Source organism: Trametes versicolor (genome assembly GCF_000271585.1).
Source record: "Trametes versicolor FP-101664 SS1 unplaced genomic scaffold TRAVEscaffold_5, whole genome shotgun sequence".
Classification (NCBI taxonomy): Eukaryota; Fungi; Basidiomycota; class Agaricomycetes; order Polyporales; family Polyporaceae; genus Trametes; species Trametes versicolor.
In genome coordinates this window covers 2,777,890-2,798,849 of record NW_007360325.1, presented here as the reverse complement: position 1 = coordinate 2,798,849, position 20,960 = coordinate 2,777,890, and the positions used below count along the sequence as shown (strand labels likewise).

Here is a 20,960-nt window from a genome sequence, read left to right as displayed (position 1 = left end):
ATAGTGCCCCCCATGTCGGTCCCGGTCGTTGGAAACTGCCGCTGTCCCTCCTTGATGAGCCCGTCTTCCTTAATAACATGCGTGAGCTCGGCCTCGAACTTCGTACTAAATTAAATAGTCTCCAGGCTCGGACGCAGGAGGCGAACGCCCAACTGCTCTTCCTGGACTTTAAAACGAAACTTGCGGATACCGCGCGTGCTCGCGCTAAGTCTTGGATGCCAAGACTCGACCAAAAGATTGCGTCCTTGAAAGGCCAACAGCGCGCCGTACAGAACCCTGCTGTGGGTGACTCTACCCCCGAGTCGGCGAGGGCGGAAACCGCGGCACTAATACATGAGAAAATACAGACGCTACAAGCGAAACGTTTCGGTCTCAGACGTGTTCGGACGGCTGCGAAAGACTGGACCGCAGGGGAGAAAATCGGCCAATACTGGATGCGTCAAAATGCCCCGATAAAGCCGGACGGCACTATATACGAATTACAACGACTTGATGAGACGAGCGGCTACGCAAACAATACCAAGGAAATGTGCGAAGTGGCTACTAGTTTCTACGATGAGCTGCAACGCCTCGACCTTCCCGTCTCTGATGTAGTACATGCAGAACAGGTAGACGCGGTACTGCATGGTTTTGAAGCACGCCTGACGTCTAGACAAAAAGGCGCACTCGGCCGTAAACTGTCGCGAAACGATGTAGAGAGTGCGATATTAGGCACAGCCCCTAACAAAGCTGCAGGGTTGGATGGCCTACCTTCTGATATATGGAAAGCGTACCTCGCGAAGTTTGAAAGTGCGAAACGAAGGAATGAACCGGCACTTGACATCGCTGATGCGCTGAAACAAGTATATAATGATATCGAGTCCTACGGTATTATTGAATCCTCCCGCTTTGCAGAGGGCTGGATCTGCCCTCTGTATAAGAAAGGAGATATGAGGAGAATCACAAATTATCGCCCTATCACAGTCCTCAATGCTGACTATAAAATCATGACAAAAGCCCTGACCTCCAAACTGTGTAACTGTGTATCACCCTTGATACACCCAGACCAAGCGGGTTTCATCCCAGGCCGCCAAATTTTTGACCATATAAAATTGACCAAGTTAATGACGGACTATGCAGAGGCCGAGGAGCAGAATGGAGTCATTATTGCTCTAGACCAAGAAAAAGCCTACGATAGAATACACCATGCATACTTATGGAGAGTGCTAGAACACCTAAACTTCCCGGCGAACTTTATTAACACACTCAAAGTGTTATACGCAGGAGCTACAAGTGCGGTCATGATAAATGGAAAGAAAGGACACTCCTTTAATATCACGAGGGGTGTACGCCAGGGCGACCCACTTTCTTGTCTTCTTTTCGACCTTGCGATTGAACCGCTTGCTGCGGCCTTGAGAAATTCAGATCTCGAGGGCTTTACACTACCGGGTGTCGCGGAGCGCCTGATCGCAGCTCTCTTTGCAGACGATACTACGACGTTCATCAGTGAGAACGACAAGTACGAAGACCTGCTGTCCATTCTGGACAAGTGGTGCTTAGCGTCCCGTGCCAAGTTCAACAAAGGCAAGACGGAGGCCCTATCCATTGGCTCCACTGAATTCCGCGAACGCTTCACTCGCGAACGCTCGCTAAAACCGGGCGGGCCTGTCTTTCCCGCGGACATGCGCATAGCAGCTGACGGACAATCCGTCCGCGTACTAGGTGCGTGGGTGGGAAATAAAATTGACCCGACCACACCATGGGAGCCTATGGTGAACACTATAAAGAAGAACTTAGAGCGGTGGGAGAGAAGAAATCCTACCATGTACGGCCGCAAGTTAATTGTCGGACTTGAACTCGGAGGCCGAACTCAATTTCTTGCAAAGGCACAATCTATGCCCGCTGGAATAGAGAAAGAACTTGAGAGAGCAGCTCAATCCTTCATATGGAAGGGCGCGGCGCACCCGACGATAAACAAAGCCACTCTGCAACTTCCCGTATCCGGAGGGGGGCTCAACGTACTCGATCTCGGCGCTCGTAACGAAGCAATCGACCTAGTATGGCTGCGGAGCTACCTGGATATGTCCCCATCTCGACCGCGCTGGGCGTACATCGCGGACGTTCTTCTCGCACGGGCAGTCCACTCTTCGTATAGACACCTAGACGAGAAGAGTAAAATCAATACCTTCTTACAAGAATGGGAGGTATCTACAAGACAGGCGAACGGGCTGCCGCACGATCTCGCACGCATGCTAAAGGCGGCCAAAAGATACGGTGCGCGCCTCGACGTACGGAATCCCACAGATGCCCTGAAAGAGGCCCTGCCGGTGTGGTCACACATCAGCCCTCTCTCGGGACGAGTCATGCCAAACTCCAAGACAGCAAAATGCCTGAGAGAGTGCCACAACATAAGCACGGTAGGCGCATGTACCACGCTTGCGCGACGCCTTCGTCCGGACGCAGCAGCTACTAACCCGCACACCGCGTCCGCCAGATGTACATGTGATCCGTGCACCGCGCATCGTAATGTTCGGGGATGTAAGAACCCGCACAAATGTGCGATGGCGGCGCGCGAGCTGCTAAGAAAGCTGTCGCCCGCGTGGGCCCCAGGCAGCACGGCGCACAGTGACGGTCTCTCTCTAACAAAGTCGCGCAAGAGGAAGAACGAAGAAGCGAGAAGCCAGAACGGCAAATTGCGCTTCGACCCCTCGGTGTCGTCGACAACCCCACTAACGGACGCAATACGTATCTTCACAACAAGCAATGAGCGACTCACCATAGCTAGAAGGGCGCCGCGCCCGTTCAACGTCCCGACGGAGGATGTCACCGTGTACACGGACGGCTCCTTCAAAAACGACGCCGCGGGAGGGCCACGTTGTGGGTCTGGTGTCTGGTTCGCACACGAGGACCCTCGTAATATCGCACAGCGTGTACCTGGGCCTGTGCAGTCGAACCAAGTCGCTGAAATCTACGCAGTCTCATTAGCAGTGCATGCGGCTCCCCCTTTTGCTCCACTCACCATTATCTCCGACTCGAAGATGGTTGTAGACGGGCTCACAATCCACCTGCCGAACTGGGAGGACCGCGGCTGGATCGGTGTAATAAATGTACCTCTGCTTAAGGACGCTGTCGCCCGGTTGCGTGCCAGATCCGCTCCGATGTTTCTTCAGTGGGTCAAAGGCCATTCGGGCGTCCCGGGGAACGAAGGGGCAGACATCCTGGCGAAACTAGGCGCGGACGCGCCCGCGGGGGACGCTATGCCACCACCGAACTCGGCTTTCCTCGCAAGCGGATGCAAACTAAGCTCCACCACTCAGCGCCTGGCGTACAAAGCAATTAAACTATGGAAGAACACACCCTCACGTCGCCAAACGGAGATACTTACCGTGCGAATCTCGGCTACCCTCCACGAAGACTGGAATAGTTCCCTCAAACCGGGAGAGATTTGGAGAGCTCTCCGTCGTGATGACACCAGGAGATCGCTGCGCGATTTCTGGTGGAAAGCTCTACACGGTGCTCTCAAAATTGGCACTTACTGGGACAATATCCCTGGCTATGAGCAGCGCACGTCCTGCTCCCATTGTGCAGTCCCGGAAAGCCTTGAACACATTTGGAATGAGTGCGACGCCCCGGGAGCCCTTGTAATCTGGAGAAACGTACTTGACCTCCTCCGAAGAGCAGGAGTTACAATACCACAGCTACATTTCGCAGCGCTGCTCGCGGCGCCGGCTATATCTATTAAATGCGCCGACGGTAAGGCCATACCGGGACGGACTCGCCTCTTGCGCATTGTGCTTACGGAATCCTGCCATCTAATTTGGAAGCTGCGATGTGAGCGTGTTATCGGCAGAGAAGGAGATCCAGAACGCTACCATTCCCTACGGGAGATAAGAAGACGCTGGCTACACACGATAAACCGCCGCCTCCACATGGACCAGGCCCTGTCTTCTCCCGCCCTGAGGCGCAGAGCTCTTAACAAGAAACTCGTCTGCGCGACATGGCAAGGTCTGCTCGAAGACGAGCACGCACTGCCCAACGACTGGACTAGTTATCCGGGGGTTTTAGTGGGTAAGCCTGTTTTCTGGGACCACGGTTGAAACACAACCGACGGTCGAGAAAGGCAGTCCCACACTATAACATATCAGTTATGTGCGTAATGCATTTCCCCCGTTATGGTGTTATGGGTGAAATTCCCACCAACCTTGCCTTAAAAGTCAGTACACGTGCTCCGGCTCGTCCTGATTTGGACCATAAAATAAAAAAAAATAGAACTTACTAGTAACCGCTAACTAACGCATCCCACGACCTTGCCTGCCTGCTGTGTGAAATACGCCCCTCCCCCCGTAGTCCACGTACCCATTCCATGGCGTCGTACTTGACGGAAACCCGCGAAGAGAGCGTCTGAGTCCTGAATTGTTCACATAATGCGTGGGGTCACAGATCATGCGGACGTGACGCGAGCGCGTTCCATTGTGCGCGACGGGCGATCTCCGCGGCAGATCTCTTGCTCTTAGCCACCGCCCTTGACGCCCGCCATATGTCTCTTTGTTCGTCGGGGAAGCTCCCTTTCACCCAAACCACCATCATCTCTGTCCACTCTGCTATGCCCCCTCGTAAGAAACAGCGGACCGACGGTGACGCGCCTCCAGTAGCTGCAGTGCCCCGGCGTACAACGAGGGCGTCAGCCAAAGCCGCTCAAGCAGATGGTTCCGTCGCTGAAGGTCCGGCTACTGACGCTAAACCGATTCGGAAAGCAAAGGCTAAGACGGCTAACCCTGACGCGCTAAAATGTGTTGTGCACAAGGGTCGTCTACAGACGCTTCCGGACCTCGCGGTGGAGGTCCAGCTCGAGGCAAGCCCCACGCAGCTCCGGCGCGGACCTCAAAGACTCACCCCAAGCATACTGCTAGATCTATAACTTCCTAGAGTTGGAAGACATATTTAATCTCTCGCGGACCAACAAGAAGTTCCGCGCTTTTTTCGCGGACAAGAACGACGAGCAGAAGCTGTGGGTGCCCGCGCGGGAGAATACGCCTGGGCTCCCGGACCGGCCGCCTTGGATGGGCGAGCGCAAGTTCGCTTACCTGCTCTACTCGCCGCATTGCCACGTACGTTCCTGCTTCAATTCGCTGTATGCAGCGTGCTGAGGTGTGGCTAGAATTGCGGTGCTCCCAATATTCGTAAGATCGTGTTTGGCTGGTTCGTTCGTCTGTGTTCCGCGTGCCTCCAGAAAAGGTACGCTACTTCATTGACACTGCGTGCGGCGAGGATGCGCTCAAAGTACATTTCTCAGGACGATATGGTATGGCCATGCGGCAGCGAGCACAGAGGAGATCGAAGATGGCTCAATGTTACGCATCATGTTCTATTCCAACACAATCACCTCCCATTTCCACGTTGAGGGGAGTTCCCAGTGAGTGAAACGATGTCTGCGCGGAAATCAGAATACTCATCCGACCCTCCTTCACATTCGCAGCCTTTCGTACGACCAGAAGTTCAACCGTCTATTTGTAGACGACGTGAACCGTGTCTTCGAGCAGTTCAAGGCCCTCCCGGATTCAGCGGTAAAGAAGACCTTCCCCGATCAAGTCAAGGCGGAGCACGCGGTTCGTCTTCCGGTATGTTCGCATTATAATGGGTCTCCTCCGAATCCGCGGATATGCTGAGACAACGTGGTACTAGTACGCCAACGCCATCCACCACTGGATGCATCAGCAAGAAGAGCAGAGGGTAGCCCATCTTGACGATGTTAGGCAGCAGCGTTTCAGCGCGTACGTTCATCTCGTGACTGTATAGAGGTGAGAGTTTGCGCTTACAATGGCGCCGTACTGCAGCATCCTGGTCAAATTAAAAGACGCCGGGTGGGGTGAGGATCTTGACTTCATGGGCAAACAGGGCCTCGATACAATGTCCAAGATGCCAGTTGTCCGGCAGTCATCCAAGCTGACTGAAGGAGGTACGTATACGATCTATTACGCACCCACATACATGTTGACGGACCAGGGAATATGATGCCGCAGCGTGGCAGAAGGTGCTAGTTGTACTCGACGACTTCCTGAAGAGCACCAGAGAGAATCGCCTCAACGGCGAATACCGGAAGACTATATGGGCGCGGCTCCAAATTCTCGAACAAGCAATCCAAGCGCACTACGTGACCCTCCCATCAGGAAAAACCTCCATCCATAACGAGGGCTAATGAGTGCTAATAAGCGGGAATAGCCGTTTAGCTTAAAAAGCAAGGTCCGGCTTTTATGAGGGCGTGATGAGCGCGGCTTAGCTCGATTAGTTGACAATGAAGGCGGCGGTAGCTTTATATCTTTCTCCTTATTCTGATCGTTACACCCGAAAGATTACGCAAAATGAAATATATTGCACTATGGTAAAGACATACAGATGTAGCTCTACAGGACGAGCAAAAGACCGCCTACCTTTCAAATCACGGAGGATCTGTAGGGCAAAAATGAAAATGCGCACCTGAGTAAAGACAATGGTCGCGCTCTAGTCGGAAAGAGAAGAACACGGACGTTGACAGGCGACTTAAGAGCATCGCAATGCGCCGACGGTGCCGTGTGGACCCACAAACTGGTACAAGCCGCCAGCTCAATTGTAAGAAAGGAGATGTGAAGCTTACTTCGTATGCCAGTTGACTGGCACATCCAGTAATGCAAACGGAAGTACACATACCTTATTTGTTTTCCCGAAAGACCGCCGGGAAAGAAGAGCGACAACGAGCCACAAGCTCTGATAGCTAGAGGTGGTTTAGGTCGCATAGCAGAGCAGAGCGTACACGAGAAGCCACCTATCGAGACCGAAGACTAGCCATAACATAGTAAGCAGCACATATAAAAAGAAGCAGGTAGTGGTCCGAGGTCAAGATGCATAGACGCCGGGGGAGCGCGGCGCAGGCATAAAGGCGACTGAAGTTTGGCGCCAGAGTTTAGGGCAAACACGGACGGACTTGGACGAAATCGGTGCGTCTCTGGTTCCCCGAGAACACGCACAACCGTGCTCATTGCATCCTTCTTGAAGTTTTCTGTGAGCTAGATATGTTGCGAGATGCTATAGCGTCCGCCTGCGATAGAAGGAAACCAGTCCGACGACTTCGGACAGAATGATCAAGGTGAGTTGGTGATTATCTAGTTTATTTGGCCGTAAATACTAATTAACGCTCGTTAGCGATGGAGGTTTTTCCTGATGCCCACGTAACGTGCGCATGGACTGCCGTCCACAGTACATCGACCTGGCTCTTACGCCCGAATGCCGGGAAATCATCGATGTTCCCATGTCCGAAGCAGTTACCATCGATGATTTCAAGGCCGTCATACCGGCACTGGCGCAGAAATGGGAGGTGGATGTCAGGAAGGTGCTCACCAAACACCTCCTTCCATACCTCGGGGACATCGCCGAAGACGTAGACCCGCTCGAGCTCGCTATCTCCTTCTCTTACAGCAGTGAAGAGTGGTGCACAGGGCCCATTAGCATCATGAGATATCCGGCGATTCTTAACCACAGCTGTAGCCGGATCGAAGACTGCTATCGTTCCGGCTGGTATCTGGAGGAAGACTTTCTCAAGGAGGACTTGTACACCCGTACGACGAAGACCCTCGGGACCTACGCGGTTGACCACGAGTCCGAGATACCCGGGGATGACGAGACGTCCGTGCGCACTTGCGTTCCGTTCCATATAAGACAAGGTGGGGGTCGCGGTGTTGTAGCGAGAATGCGACGCATCGTTTCTGCGATGGGGCTGGATCCGGCTCGGGCGACGTTCGAGGAGCTCGAGCGATGCGATGTATGGCTGCGGTGCAACACTTGCGAGACGGACAACCCAAACAACGCGATCTTGGCCCACTCGTGGAGCAGCGCCGTGAGTTTCTTCTATACATATTGCTGGCCTGGCTTCTAAGGCGTCGATTTCCCTTTGCTCTGTAGTATGAACACGATCTACGCCATGCCGAGGGTACCCATATCGAGCTAACGTACTACCTCGCAGACAGCAGAAAGATACCCGAGTGGCGACATGCAGACGAGGAAGACATGATCCAGATCCAGGCTGCAAAGGAGGCACGACTTTCACGGGCGGGGGGCTTTTATCGGTGCTCGTGCGCGCTCTGCCCCGACTTCGACTCGAGCGCGGACGCCATGGTGAAACACCTCGCGACGACGTGAGTGCCGTTGACAAAATCAAGGTCTGGTGAGCTCGCTGACACGTTGCGCGCCGGGATGTCAGGCATGACATCTCGGATTTCTGCCAGGCAAGGCGGGATGGAGTCGTCTACCTCCATCCGCACACGGATAGGTCTGCGGTGTTCACAGGCGCGTTTTGCCTTCGCGAACGTATCAAACCGGCGAAGGCGCCCTGAGTTCAATGTGACACTGCTCCGGTCCTATCGAAGTCCACGGTCGTCGATGGAGCAGGTCAATCGCCAACGATCAACATTCTTTTGTGAACTACTGTATGTGTAATGCATGCGTCTTGAGGCTTAAGGGCTTCGAGGATATGGATAGTGACTTCTCTTGGGCTGAGGTAGGGCAGCATGCATGGACTTACTCGCTATTTGACTCTTTGAATAATTGATAACATACGGACTGAAAGTGCTTACTAGCTACGGTAACCCACGAAGAGCCAATGCTTGGCAGTCATCCAAATCCAAGCCTCACAAGTCACCGTAAACTCGCCGCCCATTATGCATCAAACCGCCCTACCCAATAAGAAGTGTAGCCTGAGTATCCAAGCTCGCTCGTCCGCACATGCCAGCGGGAGGCAGACTCCTCGCCTCCTTACTCGTGCTGACGAACGCACAACTTCCCGCTGTGGGATTCATGTGCAGTGAAGATTCCCTTCAAGACGACCTCCGAGAGGGCTTTAGAATTGATAGTAAGGAAAATTCCGGTGTGTCACGTTCTAGATCAATGACCACAACTATATTCAAAGCAGCGCAAATCAATAGATGTAGCCCTATGCATACATGATGTCGAACGTCTACGTCAGTTATTTCTCGACGCTGCCTTGGGGAATCTCGACGAAGTCGCGGAGGGAGATGCGGTTCAGATACAGTGGAGGCTCCACCTCAGACGGATGCAAGAAGATGGTCCCATCACGACTCGCCGCCTCAGGGTCATCGATACTGTGTCTGTAGTGTTCGTCGAGGAAGATGTAAGCACGGTTAAGAATGATTCATACGACACGTACCTCTCCTTGAGGTGGGGTACCATGAGCGTCGCGACAGCATCGAATGTCGGGCAGAGTGAACAGCACCACAGGCGCGACGTTCCAACTCGGACAGCCTGTACAGACGCGAGGGACGCCCGCACTTGGGCCATGGCTTGTTCGTCTGCGCGCCGCCATTCTGGGATCCTCTGCTTCGCGGGGTCCCAACCCCGCATATGGTGCCTAAGGTGTACATGCTAAAAAGACAGAATGGCGGGCTGATTAGCGAGCGGTCTTGGAGGTAGGGTTGCACGACGAACCACAGCGGCCCTCCACGACCACACACGAACCGGGTCAGCAGGCGCAGCTGTCTCGCAAGTCTGACACCGCAGCCAGACGTCGCACCATTCCAGGACATCGAATGTCGCCCTGGCCGGGTCTAACCCGAGCGCAGAGACGAGCTGGCGCATAGCCTTTGCCGGTTGTCGTGCCTCTGAGTCCGCATCATGGAACGGATTGAATCGGAAGGGGTGGTTCGTGAGGATACCGGTAGAGCCTTCAGGCCAATACACTTGGGGGCGGTCCTGTGGTAACCTTCCCAGCGAGTTGACCGTGCGCGTGTACGCGTCGCCGGATTCGAGCGTATCCGTCGCGCCATAGTGGAAACGGAAGCAGTCGCGCAGACGGACACACTTGTGCGCCAGAATTTCCGGGTATCGCATGTATCTGTCGCATCCTTGCGAGCACGCCTCTTTCGAGTTGTAGAAGAAGAACGAGATGGCGAGCTCCAGTGGGTCAACGTCTGGGTCAACTTCGCCTAAATACGGCCGGATGTAGTCCGTGAGCTGCTTCTTTATGTCGGCTTCCCAGCGCACTATCAGAGTTGGGACGATATCCGCGAATTGGTCATCGGTGACGGTCTCCGTAGCGGGCACGTCGACGATTGTCCGACACTCCGGCATAAACGCGAAGTCGATGCACTGTGGGCGGCAGACCATGCGCGCATTCCGCGGGAGTGTTACATAGTGTGCCACTAGAGCGTCTTCGAGCATGCCAAAGCGGGCGCGAAGAGCATCACAGATTTCTTTGTCCAACCGTTGCGCACGCGTCTTGTTCAGGAGCTCGTTAAGGGCCGCTAGCACCTTCGTCCAAGCTGCAGTGAGTGGCGATCAGTAGGTACGCGATCGCGGCGATCGTCATACTCACCGCCTTCTGTCAACCTTGACGACTGCCGTACCACGGGAAAATCTGATAGGATCTTCCTTCCCTCGTCGCCCAGGAAGTCAACCTCTTGGTCCCACCCGGACTTGCGCAGGCGAGCGACAATCCTGATGGCCAAATGAATATTAGTACCCGCTTGTCCCACACATCCTGCAGCAAACGCACGTATCAAGACGCTCCTTTCTAATGTTCTCAAGCTCTGACTGTCTTTGTGTATCACGTCTCTCACGCCAGGTGCAGATTGCTCGGGCGTACTGGTGTAGTAGTAATCAGCAAAGAGACCAGCATGGAAGAGAGACTCGTGTACAGTTAAACGAACGCGATGCTCTTTTGCAATCGTCTTTCTGAACGTCTTCCCGGCCTTCGGGCTTATAGGGGCTGGGAGGGCTTCGAAGCGTTCGATGAGATGCTGAACGTCCTCCCTGAGCAGTCGGTTGGTATCCAGGCTGTCGGATGCGCTGGAAGAGTGCGTCAGACGCAAGGTAAGGAGCTCGCTGAGTACGCAGGTACGCGGATACGTGATGCTTACGGGTCCCATTCTACGACAGAGATGTAAAGTCCAACTTCTGAGGGAGACAGCATCGAGTCTAGTATCAGACTGCCACCAAGCCGGTGAGAGCTCTGTTGCCGCGCGCCTGCAGCCCGTATGGTCCTGGAAGCCATTTAGCGCGATACAGTGAAAGTCAAATACGACTCACCTCTCCTCCATACACGTAGCGCAGAGCCGAAGGAAGTAAACATATATAATCTTGCGAACATTCGATATACCGCAGCTCTAATAATACGTGGTGAACTGGACGTAAAGTAGGTTAAGAACGGCCGGGATGCTTACGTGGCAGTGAGTCGCATAGAGTAGATGAATGAACGCCGGCTCGCTCATGAAAGGCGGTCGTTGTGGAAGGTCCCCGGTGTTCGATCGCGCTTGCGCCCAAAGCTTTTCGTTCGTGACGCGGTTCAGGAAGAATTGACGGAACTTCTTGCAAGTGCGCGAGAGGTGATGTAGATCCACCGATTCCAGTTGACCGTATATCTGTGGACATTGTCAAGCTAATTGTGTGTGTGAAATTACGCGGCGAGAGTACTTGCTATCAACTGTATCTCGATGGCGATATCTGGAAGCGTCTGCAGGCGGCCTTTGCGTTTCCGAACGGCTCGCTTCGCTGGGCCTCCATCTGCAGTCTTTGATTTCTCATGTTCTCCGGTCGTCGTCTCCTCTGCTAGTCCAGCAGTTCCGAGTCGCTGCTTCTTACGTGGAGGCATTCGACGATAAGCGAAAAGAGACAGATAATGGCCGCGATGGTGGTTGTGGTTCAACCTAGCGAGCGGCGCGACGCCGACCGCGTGGCAGCACACGAGAGGCGCGGTCATGTGACATGCGGGGAAAAGGCCACCGTTGCCTGAGCCGGTACGCCTCCTCGCGAACGATTTCCGCACGTTCACAAACATGCATGTGGGTTGAGGTGAAAGAATTTATAATTTCGATTTTTGTGGACTGGGCCATCCAGACATTCGACTGCAGTGATACTATTCATACTTGATTCATACGGAATTTGACACGAGTACATGACTCAAGTACTGCTGCAATAAATGACGGCGCTGGCAGTTAATCGGCGAACAACCGCGCATGTCAAAAACCAGCAATGCTGTCGCCAAAGAATATCTGTGAAAGTATGCGTCGGCGAAGACAAACTTTGTCTGCAAACGCCCATGACTTGTCCGTCCGCGGGTGAAGGTACACGACCCCATCTCGCCTTGCCTCGCAAAAATCAACTATGTCATGTCTATCGTGACGACGTGAAACAGATCAGCATGACCACGAGGTTTATAAGTCGATGACACTCACGTCTCTTCGAGATGTATTGCCATCTCGTCGGACCTCTCGTCAAAGTTGGGGCAGAGCGAGCACGACCACCAGCAGTGAGTGTCGAAGTCCGTCTTCCAATATTCGTCGTCCTTGACGGCTCGGATTTTGATCATATCTTCCTCATCTACACGCCGCCACTCTGGGAATTGTGTACCATGTGAGACTTGCTGTATCACACCCATGCTGTCACGAGTGGTAGGGTCCACCTCGTGCTCGTACTGCAGATAAAGGCAACGTGGATGAGCCCCATGAACTATGCAGCCGCCTTGTCTGTACTCACCGCGCTGCTCCACAATCGCGCAAAGATCGGGTCCTTCGGATGTTCTGTCTCGCAAGTGACACACCGTAGCCACACGTCGCATCGATCGAGATCTTCGAATGTCGCCCGAGTCGGATCCAGTCCTACCGCCGAAACAATGCGCCGCATTCTGTTCACCACATCGCCAGGATTCCGCCCGTCGCCGTCGTTCAGCTTGAACGGAATGTGAGCACTCAAGAATTTGTCACCGCAGAGTAACAGTGACTCCTCATAAATCATGTGAACGAGGGTTTTCGTCGTGCGCGTGTATAGGTCTTCTTTGAGATACTCTTTGACCGCGTATGTCGAAGTGTTGTAGCAACCTTCCCGGGGTCCCGTAAAGCAGCGGTGGTAGAGGATGGCGGGGTACCTCATGACGCCGATATCCCCGTGGCATTCAGCTGTCTTCTTGTTGAAACACGAGATAGCAAGCTCGAGCGGGTCCACGTCGGCAGCAACGTCCCCGAGATGCGGCAGGATGTACTCCGTGAGCTCTTTCCTACGATCCGCGTCCCACTTCTGCGCTAACGCGGGTATGACGGCCGCGAAATCGTTCGCGGTGACCGTCTCCGACATGGGCACGTCCACGATGGCACGGCACTCGGGCGTGAGCGCGAAGTCGATATAACGCGGGCGGCAATCCATACGCGCGGTACGCGGGATAGTCACATAGTGCGCGATTATTGCTTCTTCGAGGGCCGCGAAGCGCGCGTTCAATGCCTTCCGGTATTCATGGTTGAGGCGATTCTCTCTTATTCCCTTTAGGAATCCGTCAAGTGCGACCAGCACCTTCTGCCACGCTGCGTTACCGAGTCCATAAGCATGTATAAAAAAGCCAAGTAGGAAGTGTACTTGCCCCCATCAGTCAATTTGGACGACTGCCGGACGACAGGCATGTTAGACATGGTCTTGATATCCCATGGGTGCATGAAGTCGAGCTCCTTCTGCCAGTCGGTGCTTCGTAATCTGACCAGGATGCTTCGGTAGAGAATCGCTGTAAGCGCGGGTCATGTTCCCCAGGTATCCGAGTGAACTTACTCCTCAAAACGCTGCCGCCTCGCGTCGTTGAGGCGGATCAGCCTCTGCTCTTCTTGGTCGTTCAGCCACACCTTCACAGAATCAATGTACTGAAACAATGAGCTTTGAGTAATGGAAGTAATCGGATTCGACTGAAGAGAGTGTACCGGAAAGCGAGCCTCGTAATCTGCCTTCACTTGTACAGCAAATGCCCTCAAGGCCTCAGCAGTCACAGGAGCGGGGAGCGCCTTGTATCGCCGTATAATGCGGTTCACGTGGGTCCTCAATATGCGATTGCACTGGGGGTCATACGAACGTCTGGAGATATCCGAGAGCAATCCATAAGCCATGTATCCGTGAAGTTGCGTGTGCCGCTCACTCCTGATTATATCCCTGTACCGGGAGATAGCGAGTAATGGCGTCAATGCCGAAGAACGTGTCGGCCAGCGCCCTGTTGATCTTCCTCGCTTTGTCAAAGGCTTCCTCGTGCCCTATGGTCCTGAAAAATTATTCTCAGTCTCAGGCGCATCTTCATACACCCTCGAGGTCTATCGACATACCGTGCTGATAAACATGCTGAACACATGCGGACGAAGCAGCCGTCCACGATCTTGCGGACATTAGATGTGCCGCAGTTCTGTTACTACCTCAGCATCATTTCCAGGAGAGAATGAGTCTAGGGCGTACGTGACAATGTGGCGAAAGTAGGAGATGGATGAACGAATATTCGTTCGGCATGAAAAGGGGCCGCTCGGGGATGTCGAGCGTGTTCGCCCGTGCTGGTACCCACAGCTGATTCTCGAGCGTCTTGTCCAAGATACAGGCTCGGAGCCTCTTGGAAGTCCGTGCGAGATGGTACAAGTCCACCACATCGAGATAGTTGTAGATCTGACAGGTAGATTATGTATCAGTGGCTATCCCCAGTTCCAGAGCACGGTGCCGCTTGCCTCGAATTGGACGTCTAGGGCGAGGTCCGGAAGTGTTCGTAGCCCGCCCTTGCCAACGATACACTTGGAAGTACCTTCACCAGCAGATTTGACCTTTGCTTTCGTTTTGGCGATGACAGGTGAATCCTTGGCGACGCCCCCGTCTGCCAAAGCGGCTTTGGTTGACGCCCTCGTTATGCGGCGGGGCACTACTGCTACTGGGAGCACAGTGTCGTCGATCCTCTGTTTCTTCCGCGGAGGCATGATGCAGCTCTAGAGGGTGGTGGTGATGGTTGAAGTGGAAGGAGAGCTGCGAATGGAACAGAGAAAGATGACGGGCGCCAAGGGTGGCTAAGAGGGAGAGATCCCTCGCGGAGATCAGTCGTGCACAATGGAACGCGTGGGCGTCACGTCCGCATGATCAGTGACCCCGCGCGTCGGACCGCGTCGCAGCGTCCCGCGAAAGTCAACGTGAACTCACTCGTCGCCATTTAATGGGTAATCACGCGTCAATTCACTCATACAGTCAACTAATGGATGCTGCGCACTCTTGAGCAAGAAGGTTACCATCCAAATTCTTCAAGTCGTGATACATGCCATGATCAGTACTACCAAGTAAATGGAAGAACATCGCTCGTCCGAATTCGGGGAGAGACAGACACCTCGCAATGGCGTGCTTTATTAACATTGGGTACCGCCGGTGCGAGTTCAGGCCGTCTTCAGTTCGATACGCGCGCCGAGGGAAACTGCGTCCGCCAACCGTGAGGTGTTGTCGGCGTAAGAAAGGGGATAGACAGCCCCATCCCGCCTTGCCTGCGCGAAACCAGAGATATCGTGCCTGCCACGAAAACGACGAACGTGTCAGTATCCTCACAACATGCACAATATATTCACGATACTCACGTCTTGAAGAGGTGTTCCGTCATGTCCTCCACACTCGCATCGAATGCGGGACAGAGCGCACACGACCATCCATAATCGCAGAGGCTTGTCTCCGGTAGTTCTGCGTCCTTGTACGCGCGCACCTTGACCATGTCCGCGTCGTCTGCGCGCCGCCACTCGGGCACCCCTCTCATCTCCACCTTGGACATTGTGGCAGTGGTATGCCACTGGTCGTGTCCATACTAGACGCGATGGTGAGAAACCGCATGACGTGACGAGCTAACGTCCATGTGTACTCACCGCGCCACTCCACGACCAAGCATAGACAACGTCGTCGGGCTTGTGCGTCTCGCACACGACACACCGCAGCCACACGCCGCACCGCTCGAGGTCCCTGATCGTCGCGCGCGCCGGGTCCAGCCCGACCGCAGCCACGATGCGCCGCATCCTGTTCACCACGTCACGCGCACCCTTCGCCCGCGCCAGCCCGCGTATATGGAACGGAACGCGCACGACGGATAGCGCAGTGGGGCTGCGCTCGCGCATCCGCGCCTCCCACTCCCGCCCGCTGTCCATGGTCTTCACAGAGCGCGTGTACAGGTCGTCTTCGAAATACTCCGCCGCTGTGGCGATGGTAGTGCGGAAGCAGTCTTTGCCCGTGAAACAATGGTGCTTGAGGATGGCGGGGTACCGCATCGTCCGGATGTGCCCGAAGCACGAGAGGATGTTCGGCCCGCCGATGGTGAAGCAGGCGATCGCGAGCTCGAGCGGGTCCACGTCCGCGGCGATGTCCCCGAGGTGCGGGAGAATGTACTCCGTGAGCTGCCTCTTGCGGTCCTCGTCCCATTTCTGGGCCAGCGCGGGGACGATGGCGGCGAAATGGTCGGCGGTGACGGTTTCCGAAGCGGGCAGATCCGCGATCGCACGGCACTGGGAGGTGAATGCGAAGTCGATGTATTGGGGACGGTAGTCCATGGGCGGGGTGCGCGGGAAGGTCACGTAGTGTGTCGCAATAGCCTCTTCGAGAGCCTCGAAGCGCGCCCTCAGGTTCTCCCGGTATTCGTGATTGATGCGATTTTCTCTCGTAGTCTCGAGGAATTTGTCGAGCACTGCGAACACCTTCTGCCACGCTGCAGCGTTTTCATGGCACCATCAGCATGCACGTGGACATCGAGTAGAGAGCGTACTCACCCCCATCAGTCAGCTTAGACGACTGTCGCAGAACGGGCATGCGGCGCATGATATCGAGCCCCTCTTTGCCCAGGTAGTCGACTTCCTTCCCCCAGCCGGCCTCCCGTAGTCTATCAAGTATGCTATGACACAGAATCATCGTGAGCGCGAGTGATAGCATGTCCCTGCAATGATAAACTGATCGTACATGTTGAAGCGCGCGCGCCTGGCGTTGGCGCGACGCACCCGCCTTTCAGATGCTCGCTTGCGCATCCAGACGTGGACGGCCTCAGCATACTGCGACCACGGCGTATCAGCATCTGTGAGGGCTCAGATGAGTCCCATGAAACAAAACGCACCGGGATACGGGCTTTGTGTTCCGCCTTGACTTGATCGAAAAACTCGTCCTGAGCTGTAGAAGCGGGAAGTGCCTTGAACTGCGCAAAGACACGGTCTACATCATCCCTAAATAGACGATTGAACTTCTCGTCCGAGTCGGGTGAACTACGAATGCGGAGGAGTACCGAATGAACATCAATCTACGCGGACCGTGTGTCACTTACTCAGAATGTTGATGAGCGCGGAAATAGGAGGGGAGAGCGATTACGTCGAAGATCTTGCATAAGCCAGAGCCTTTCGCGATAGTTTCTGCTTCCGTTGCAGCAATGCGATACCATACCGTCCTGAAAATGTATTTCAGGTGTCTCTCACACAAACAGGGAAATCACATGCATACCTTTCCTGCAAACACGCGGAACACAGACGAATGAACCAGCCGTATACGATGTTCTGAAGGTTTGCCCTTCCACAATTCTGCAAGGCTCAATACACTTCACACGTGCAGACGATAACATAACCTACGTGGCAGTGGGGCGAGTAAAGCAGGTAAGCGAACGCACACTCCCCTATCCAAGGCGGCCGATCCGGGAGTCCTGGCGTGTTTGCCCGCGCGGGCACCCATACCCTCTTCTCGAGTGCCTTGTCCATGAAGAAAGCACGGAATTTCTTGCAGGTCAGTGAAAGGTTGAATATGTCTTCTAAGTCTAGATAGTTGTAGATCTGTTGTGGGCCGTAAGTCAACCAGGATCGCGTCGAAGCTGCGTGGGCTTGCCTCGAGCTGGACCTCGAGGGCGAGATTAGGAAGTGTTTGCAGATGACCTGTGCGTACAGCGTCGTTAAGCGCATCTGGCTCGGCTGTCTTGCATTTCGCTTTCTTCTTGACAGGTGGGTCTTCGGCGACAGCGCGGCCTTGAGCAGCTTTTGCGGATGACCTCGTTGTACGGCGGGACGCTACCACTCCTTGATCACCATCGACCCGCTGTTTCTTGCGAGGAGGCATGGCGGAAACACGTTAGGCAGAGATGATGGTGGTTTGGTCGCAAGGACACCTCGCGGGATGGGCAAAGAGAAGTATGGCGGGCGTCAAGGGCGGTGGCTAAGAGCAAGAGATCTGTCGCGGAGATCGTTCGCGCACAATGGAACGCGCTCGCATCACGTCCACGTGACACGTAACCTCACGCGTCGTGTGCCCTTGTAGTTAGCTCGAGTCCGTGTGGTATCGATAATTCAGACAGTCGAGTAGTAAGTCAGTACACGCCGCCCGGCCTCGGACAGGTAGAAGTTACTTTCCATATCCTCGAAGTCCTTACATCAAGTTGAAGCACATGCATCATACATACAGTAGTTCACTAAAGAATGTCGATTGACCTGCTCCATCAACGACCGTGCACTTCGATAAGATTAAGTAGTACCGTCTTGAGCTCAGTTTGCCTTCGGTTCGATACGTCCACGAATGCAGATCGCGTCTGCAAACGCCATAGCCCTGTCCGTATGCGGATGGAGGTACACGACCCCATCCCGCCTTGCCTGGCAGAAATCCGAGATGTCATGCCTGACGTGACGGCGCGCAATATGTTAGCAAGCTCACAAGACCTTGAATTTGTTGAGGACACTCACGTCGTCGCGAGGTGTGTCACCATGGCGTCCGCACTCGCGTCGAAGTCGGGGCAGAGCGCGCACGAACACCGATAAAAGCCCCCCGTCTTTGAAAGGTTTGCCTCCTTGGCAGCTTGTATCTTGCTCATGTCTTCCTCGTCTGCGTGTCGCCACGCGGGTATCCCTCTGCGGTATGTGTACCAGTGCATACCCTCGGTATGATGCAGATCGTGCTGATACTACAGAGCGGAAGAAATCGACGCGTTATAAACCAGGTCATCGATAGGTAGAGTGGAAGAAACGTACGGCGCTGTTCCATGAGTGGGCAAAGATCGCGTTGTTCGGGTTCTCCGTCTCGCAAGTGGTGCACCGCAGCCACATATCGCATCGCTCAAGCTCCTCGAACGTCGCCCGTGTCGGATCCAGTCCCATCGCAGAAACGAGGCGTTGCATCCTCGCTACGACACCACGGGGCCCCCATCCTCCCAGATGGAACGGAACGCGAGTGCGCACGTTCTCTCGATGCGCGAGTATTTCAGACTCGGAATCTACTACGTAGGTTCCGAGGGTTTTCGTCGTGCGGGTATACAAGTCTTCCTTGAGGAACTCTTCCTTTGTATACCAGCCGGAACGGTAGCAGTCTTCGGTCCTGTTACAGTGGTGCTTGAGAATCGCAGGATATCGCATGATGCTGATGGGCCCAGTGCACGACCCGTTGTTGCTGTAGAAGAACGAGACAGCGAGCTCGAGCGGGTCCACGTCGGCGGCGATGTCCCCGAGGTGCGGCAGGAGGTGTTCGGTGAGCGCCTTCCGGGTCTCTGCTTCCCATGTTTGCACCAGTGCCGGCACGACGGCCGCGAGATCGTCGACGGTGACTGCTTCGGACATGGGAACGTCGATGATTGCCCGGCATTCAGGTGTCAAAGCCAGATCGATGTACCGTGGACGGCAATCCATGCGCACGTTACGTGGGAGGGTCACGTATTGCGCTTGGATTGCTCGCTCGAGAGTCTTGAACCGCACCCATATAGTCTGCCGGTATTCGCTGTTGAGACGTTTCTCTCTCGTGCTCTTCAGGAGGTCGTCGAGTACGATTAGCACCTTCTGCCACCCTGCGGCATCATAATATCTGGTCCATCAATATGTACGTGTGTGCGGAATGGGAAGTATACGTACCTCCTTCAGTCAGCTTGGAGGACTGCCGAACGACGGGCATCTTATACATGGCATCGAGGCCCTGTTCGCCCATGAAGTCAAGGTCCTTACCCCACCCGGCGTCTCGTAATTTGACCAGGATGCTGAGATACGACGCCATTGTAAGTACACACTCTCAGCTCTGTATAGTCACGAGATGAACGTACGCGTCGAAACGCTGCTGCCTAACATCATCAAGATGATCTAGCCTCTGCTCTTTTTTCTGATGCATCCACTGGTGGATGGCGTTGGCGTACTAGCACCACGATGTCTCAGCACTTTTGCGGTTTCGGACGAGACCTATTTTGATGAAACATACCGGAAGACGAGCCCTGTGCTCTGCCTTGACTTGGTCGGGGAAGGTCTTCTTATCCGCAGAATCCGGGAGCGCCTCGAACTGCTCAAAGACGCGGTTCACGTCGTCTACGAATAGACGGTTGAACTTCGGGTCGCGCGTAAGGCTGCATATATGGGGCAGGGTCGGATAAGTGATCTGCTATCCGTGCAGACATCGTTGGACTCACTGAGAGTACCCCTCAACGTGGAAATGGGAGGTGATTGTGTTGTGGTAGAACATATTGCGTAAGATCGAGCCATCTTCGATATCTTGTGTATCCATTGCTGCATAGCCATACCATATCGTCCTGAGAAATGTACTTTGAGCGCATCTTCGCCGCACGCAGTGTATATGCAATAGCGTACCTTTTCTGCAGGCACGCGGAACACAGACGAACGAACCAGCCATATACGATCTTACGGATATTGGGAGCCCCGCAATTCTAGCCAGAACTCAGCACGCTGCATACAGCGAATTGAAGCAGGAACGTACGTGGCAATGCGGCGAGTAGAGCAGGTAAGCGAACTTGCGCTCGCCCATCCAAGGCGGCCGGTCCGGGAGCCCAGGCGTATTCTCCCGCGCGGGCACCCACAGCTTCTGCTCGTCGTTCTTGTCCGCGAAAAAAGCACGGAACCTCTTGGATGTCCGGGAGAGATTGAATATATCCTCTAAATCTAGGTAGTTATAGATCTAGTCGTAGGCGTATAGTGAGTCAATGAGATCCGCGCCAGTGCTGCGTGAAGCTTGCCTCGAGCTGGACCTCCACCGCGAGGTCCGGAAGTGTCTGCAGACGACCCTTGTTCACGACGCGTTTGGGCGCGTCGGGGTTAGCCATCTTGGCTTTCGCTTTCGGAGTTGGTTTAGCACCATTAGCCGAACCTTCAGCGACGGGACCATCTGCTTGGGCAGCTTTGGCTGATGCCCTCGTCGTACGGCGGGGTACTGAGGCTACTGGAGGCTCATTGCCGTCGGTCCGCTGTTTCTTG

At 54.5% G+C, this 20,960-nt stretch overlaps 8 protein-coding genes across 8 annotated transcripts; 4 read left to right on the top strand and 4 right to left on the bottom strand.

The window, feature by feature from the left end:
- Nucleotides 1–2,228: 2,228 nt before the first annotated feature.
- Nucleotides 2,229–3,011, top strand: TRAVEDRAFT_122473 (RNase H; the record flags this gene model as incomplete). The annotated part of the gene is made up of 1 exon (XM_008039854.1): nt 2,229–3,011. A coding segment is annotated over one exon (783 nt), but the record flags the coding sequence as incomplete, so codon positions are not given.
- Nucleotides 3,012–3,017: 6 nt separating this feature from the next.
- TRAVEDRAFT_122926 (uncharacterized protein) lies at nt 3,018–4,076 on the top strand (the record flags this gene model as incomplete). The annotated part of the gene is made up of 1 exon (XM_008039853.1): nt 3,018–4,076. The coding sequence occupies one exon, from the start codon at nt 3,018–3,020 to the stop codon at nt 4,074–4,076; it is 1,059 nt and encodes a 352-aa protein (XP_008038044.1).
- Nucleotides 4,077–4,582: 506 nt separating this feature from the next.
- Nucleotides 4,583–6,175, top strand: TRAVEDRAFT_47202 (uncharacterized protein; the record flags this gene model as incomplete). The annotated part of the gene is made up of 8 exons (XM_008039309.1): nt 4,583–4,819; nt 4,890–5,087; nt 5,138–5,214; nt 5,273–5,392; nt 5,456–5,597; nt 5,662–5,750; nt 5,814–5,935; nt 6,000–6,175. 8 exons carry the CDS (start codon nt 4,583–4,585, stop codon nt 6,173–6,175), a joined length of 1,161 nt encoding a protein of 386 aa, XP_008037500.1.
- Nucleotides 6,176–7,090: 915 nt separating this feature from the next.
- TRAVEDRAFT_47201 (uncharacterized protein) lies at nt 7,091–8,342 on the top strand (the record flags this gene model as incomplete). Its single annotated transcript, XM_008039308.1, has 4 exons — nt 7,091–7,099; nt 7,211–7,846; nt 7,912–8,144; nt 8,210–8,342. 4 exons carry the CDS (start codon nt 7,091–7,093, stop codon nt 8,340–8,342), a joined length of 1,011 nt encoding a protein of 336 aa, XP_008037499.1.
- A 629-nt stretch (nt 8,343–8,971) lies between these two features.
- On the bottom strand, nt 8,972–9,852 carry TRAVEDRAFT_20164 (uncharacterized protein; the record flags this gene model as incomplete). The annotated part of the gene is made up of 3 exons (XM_008039001.1): nt 8,972–9,113; nt 9,173–9,373; nt 9,536–9,852. 3 exons carry the CDS (start codon nt 9,850–9,852, stop codon nt 8,972–8,974), a joined length of 660 nt encoding a protein of 219 aa, XP_008037192.1.
- A 2,338-nt stretch (nt 9,853–12,190) lies between these two features.
- On the bottom strand, nt 12,191–14,720 carry TRAVEDRAFT_20163 (uncharacterized protein; the record flags this gene model as incomplete). The annotated part of the gene is made up of 8 exons (XM_008039000.1): nt 12,191–12,433; nt 12,496–12,883; nt 13,366–13,479; nt 13,552–13,622; nt 13,698–13,848; nt 13,910–14,029; nt 14,091–14,106; nt 14,552–14,720. The coding sequence occupies 8 exons, from the start codon at nt 14,718–14,720 to the stop codon at nt 12,191–12,193; spliced, it is 1,272 nt and encodes a 423-aa protein (XP_008037191.1).
- A 444-nt stretch (nt 14,721–15,164) lies between these two features.
- TRAVEDRAFT_71787 (uncharacterized protein) lies at nt 15,165–17,847 on the bottom strand (the record flags this gene model as incomplete). Its single annotated transcript, XM_008039852.1, has 10 exons — nt 15,165–15,294; nt 15,360–15,580; nt 15,639–16,468; nt 16,530–16,651; nt 16,717–16,805; nt 16,868–17,012; nt 17,072–17,191; nt 17,245–17,321; nt 17,370–17,567; nt 17,677–17,847. 10 exons carry the CDS (start codon nt 17,845–17,847, stop codon nt 15,165–15,167), a joined length of 2,103 nt encoding a protein of 700 aa, XP_008038043.1.
- Nucleotides 17,848–18,269: 422 nt separating this feature from the next.
- Nucleotides 18,270–20,809, bottom strand: TRAVEDRAFT_47198 (uncharacterized protein; the record flags this gene model as incomplete). Its single annotated transcript, XM_008039307.1, has 10 exons — nt 18,270–18,399; nt 18,465–18,682; nt 18,750–19,555; nt 19,620–19,741; nt 19,805–19,893; nt 19,957–20,098; nt 20,162–20,281; nt 20,340–20,416; nt 20,467–20,664; nt 20,735–20,809. The coding sequence occupies 10 exons, from the start codon at nt 20,807–20,809 to the stop codon at nt 18,270–18,272; spliced, it is 1,977 nt and encodes a 658-aa protein (XP_008037498.1).
- Nucleotides 20,810–20,960: the final 151 nt, after the last annotated feature.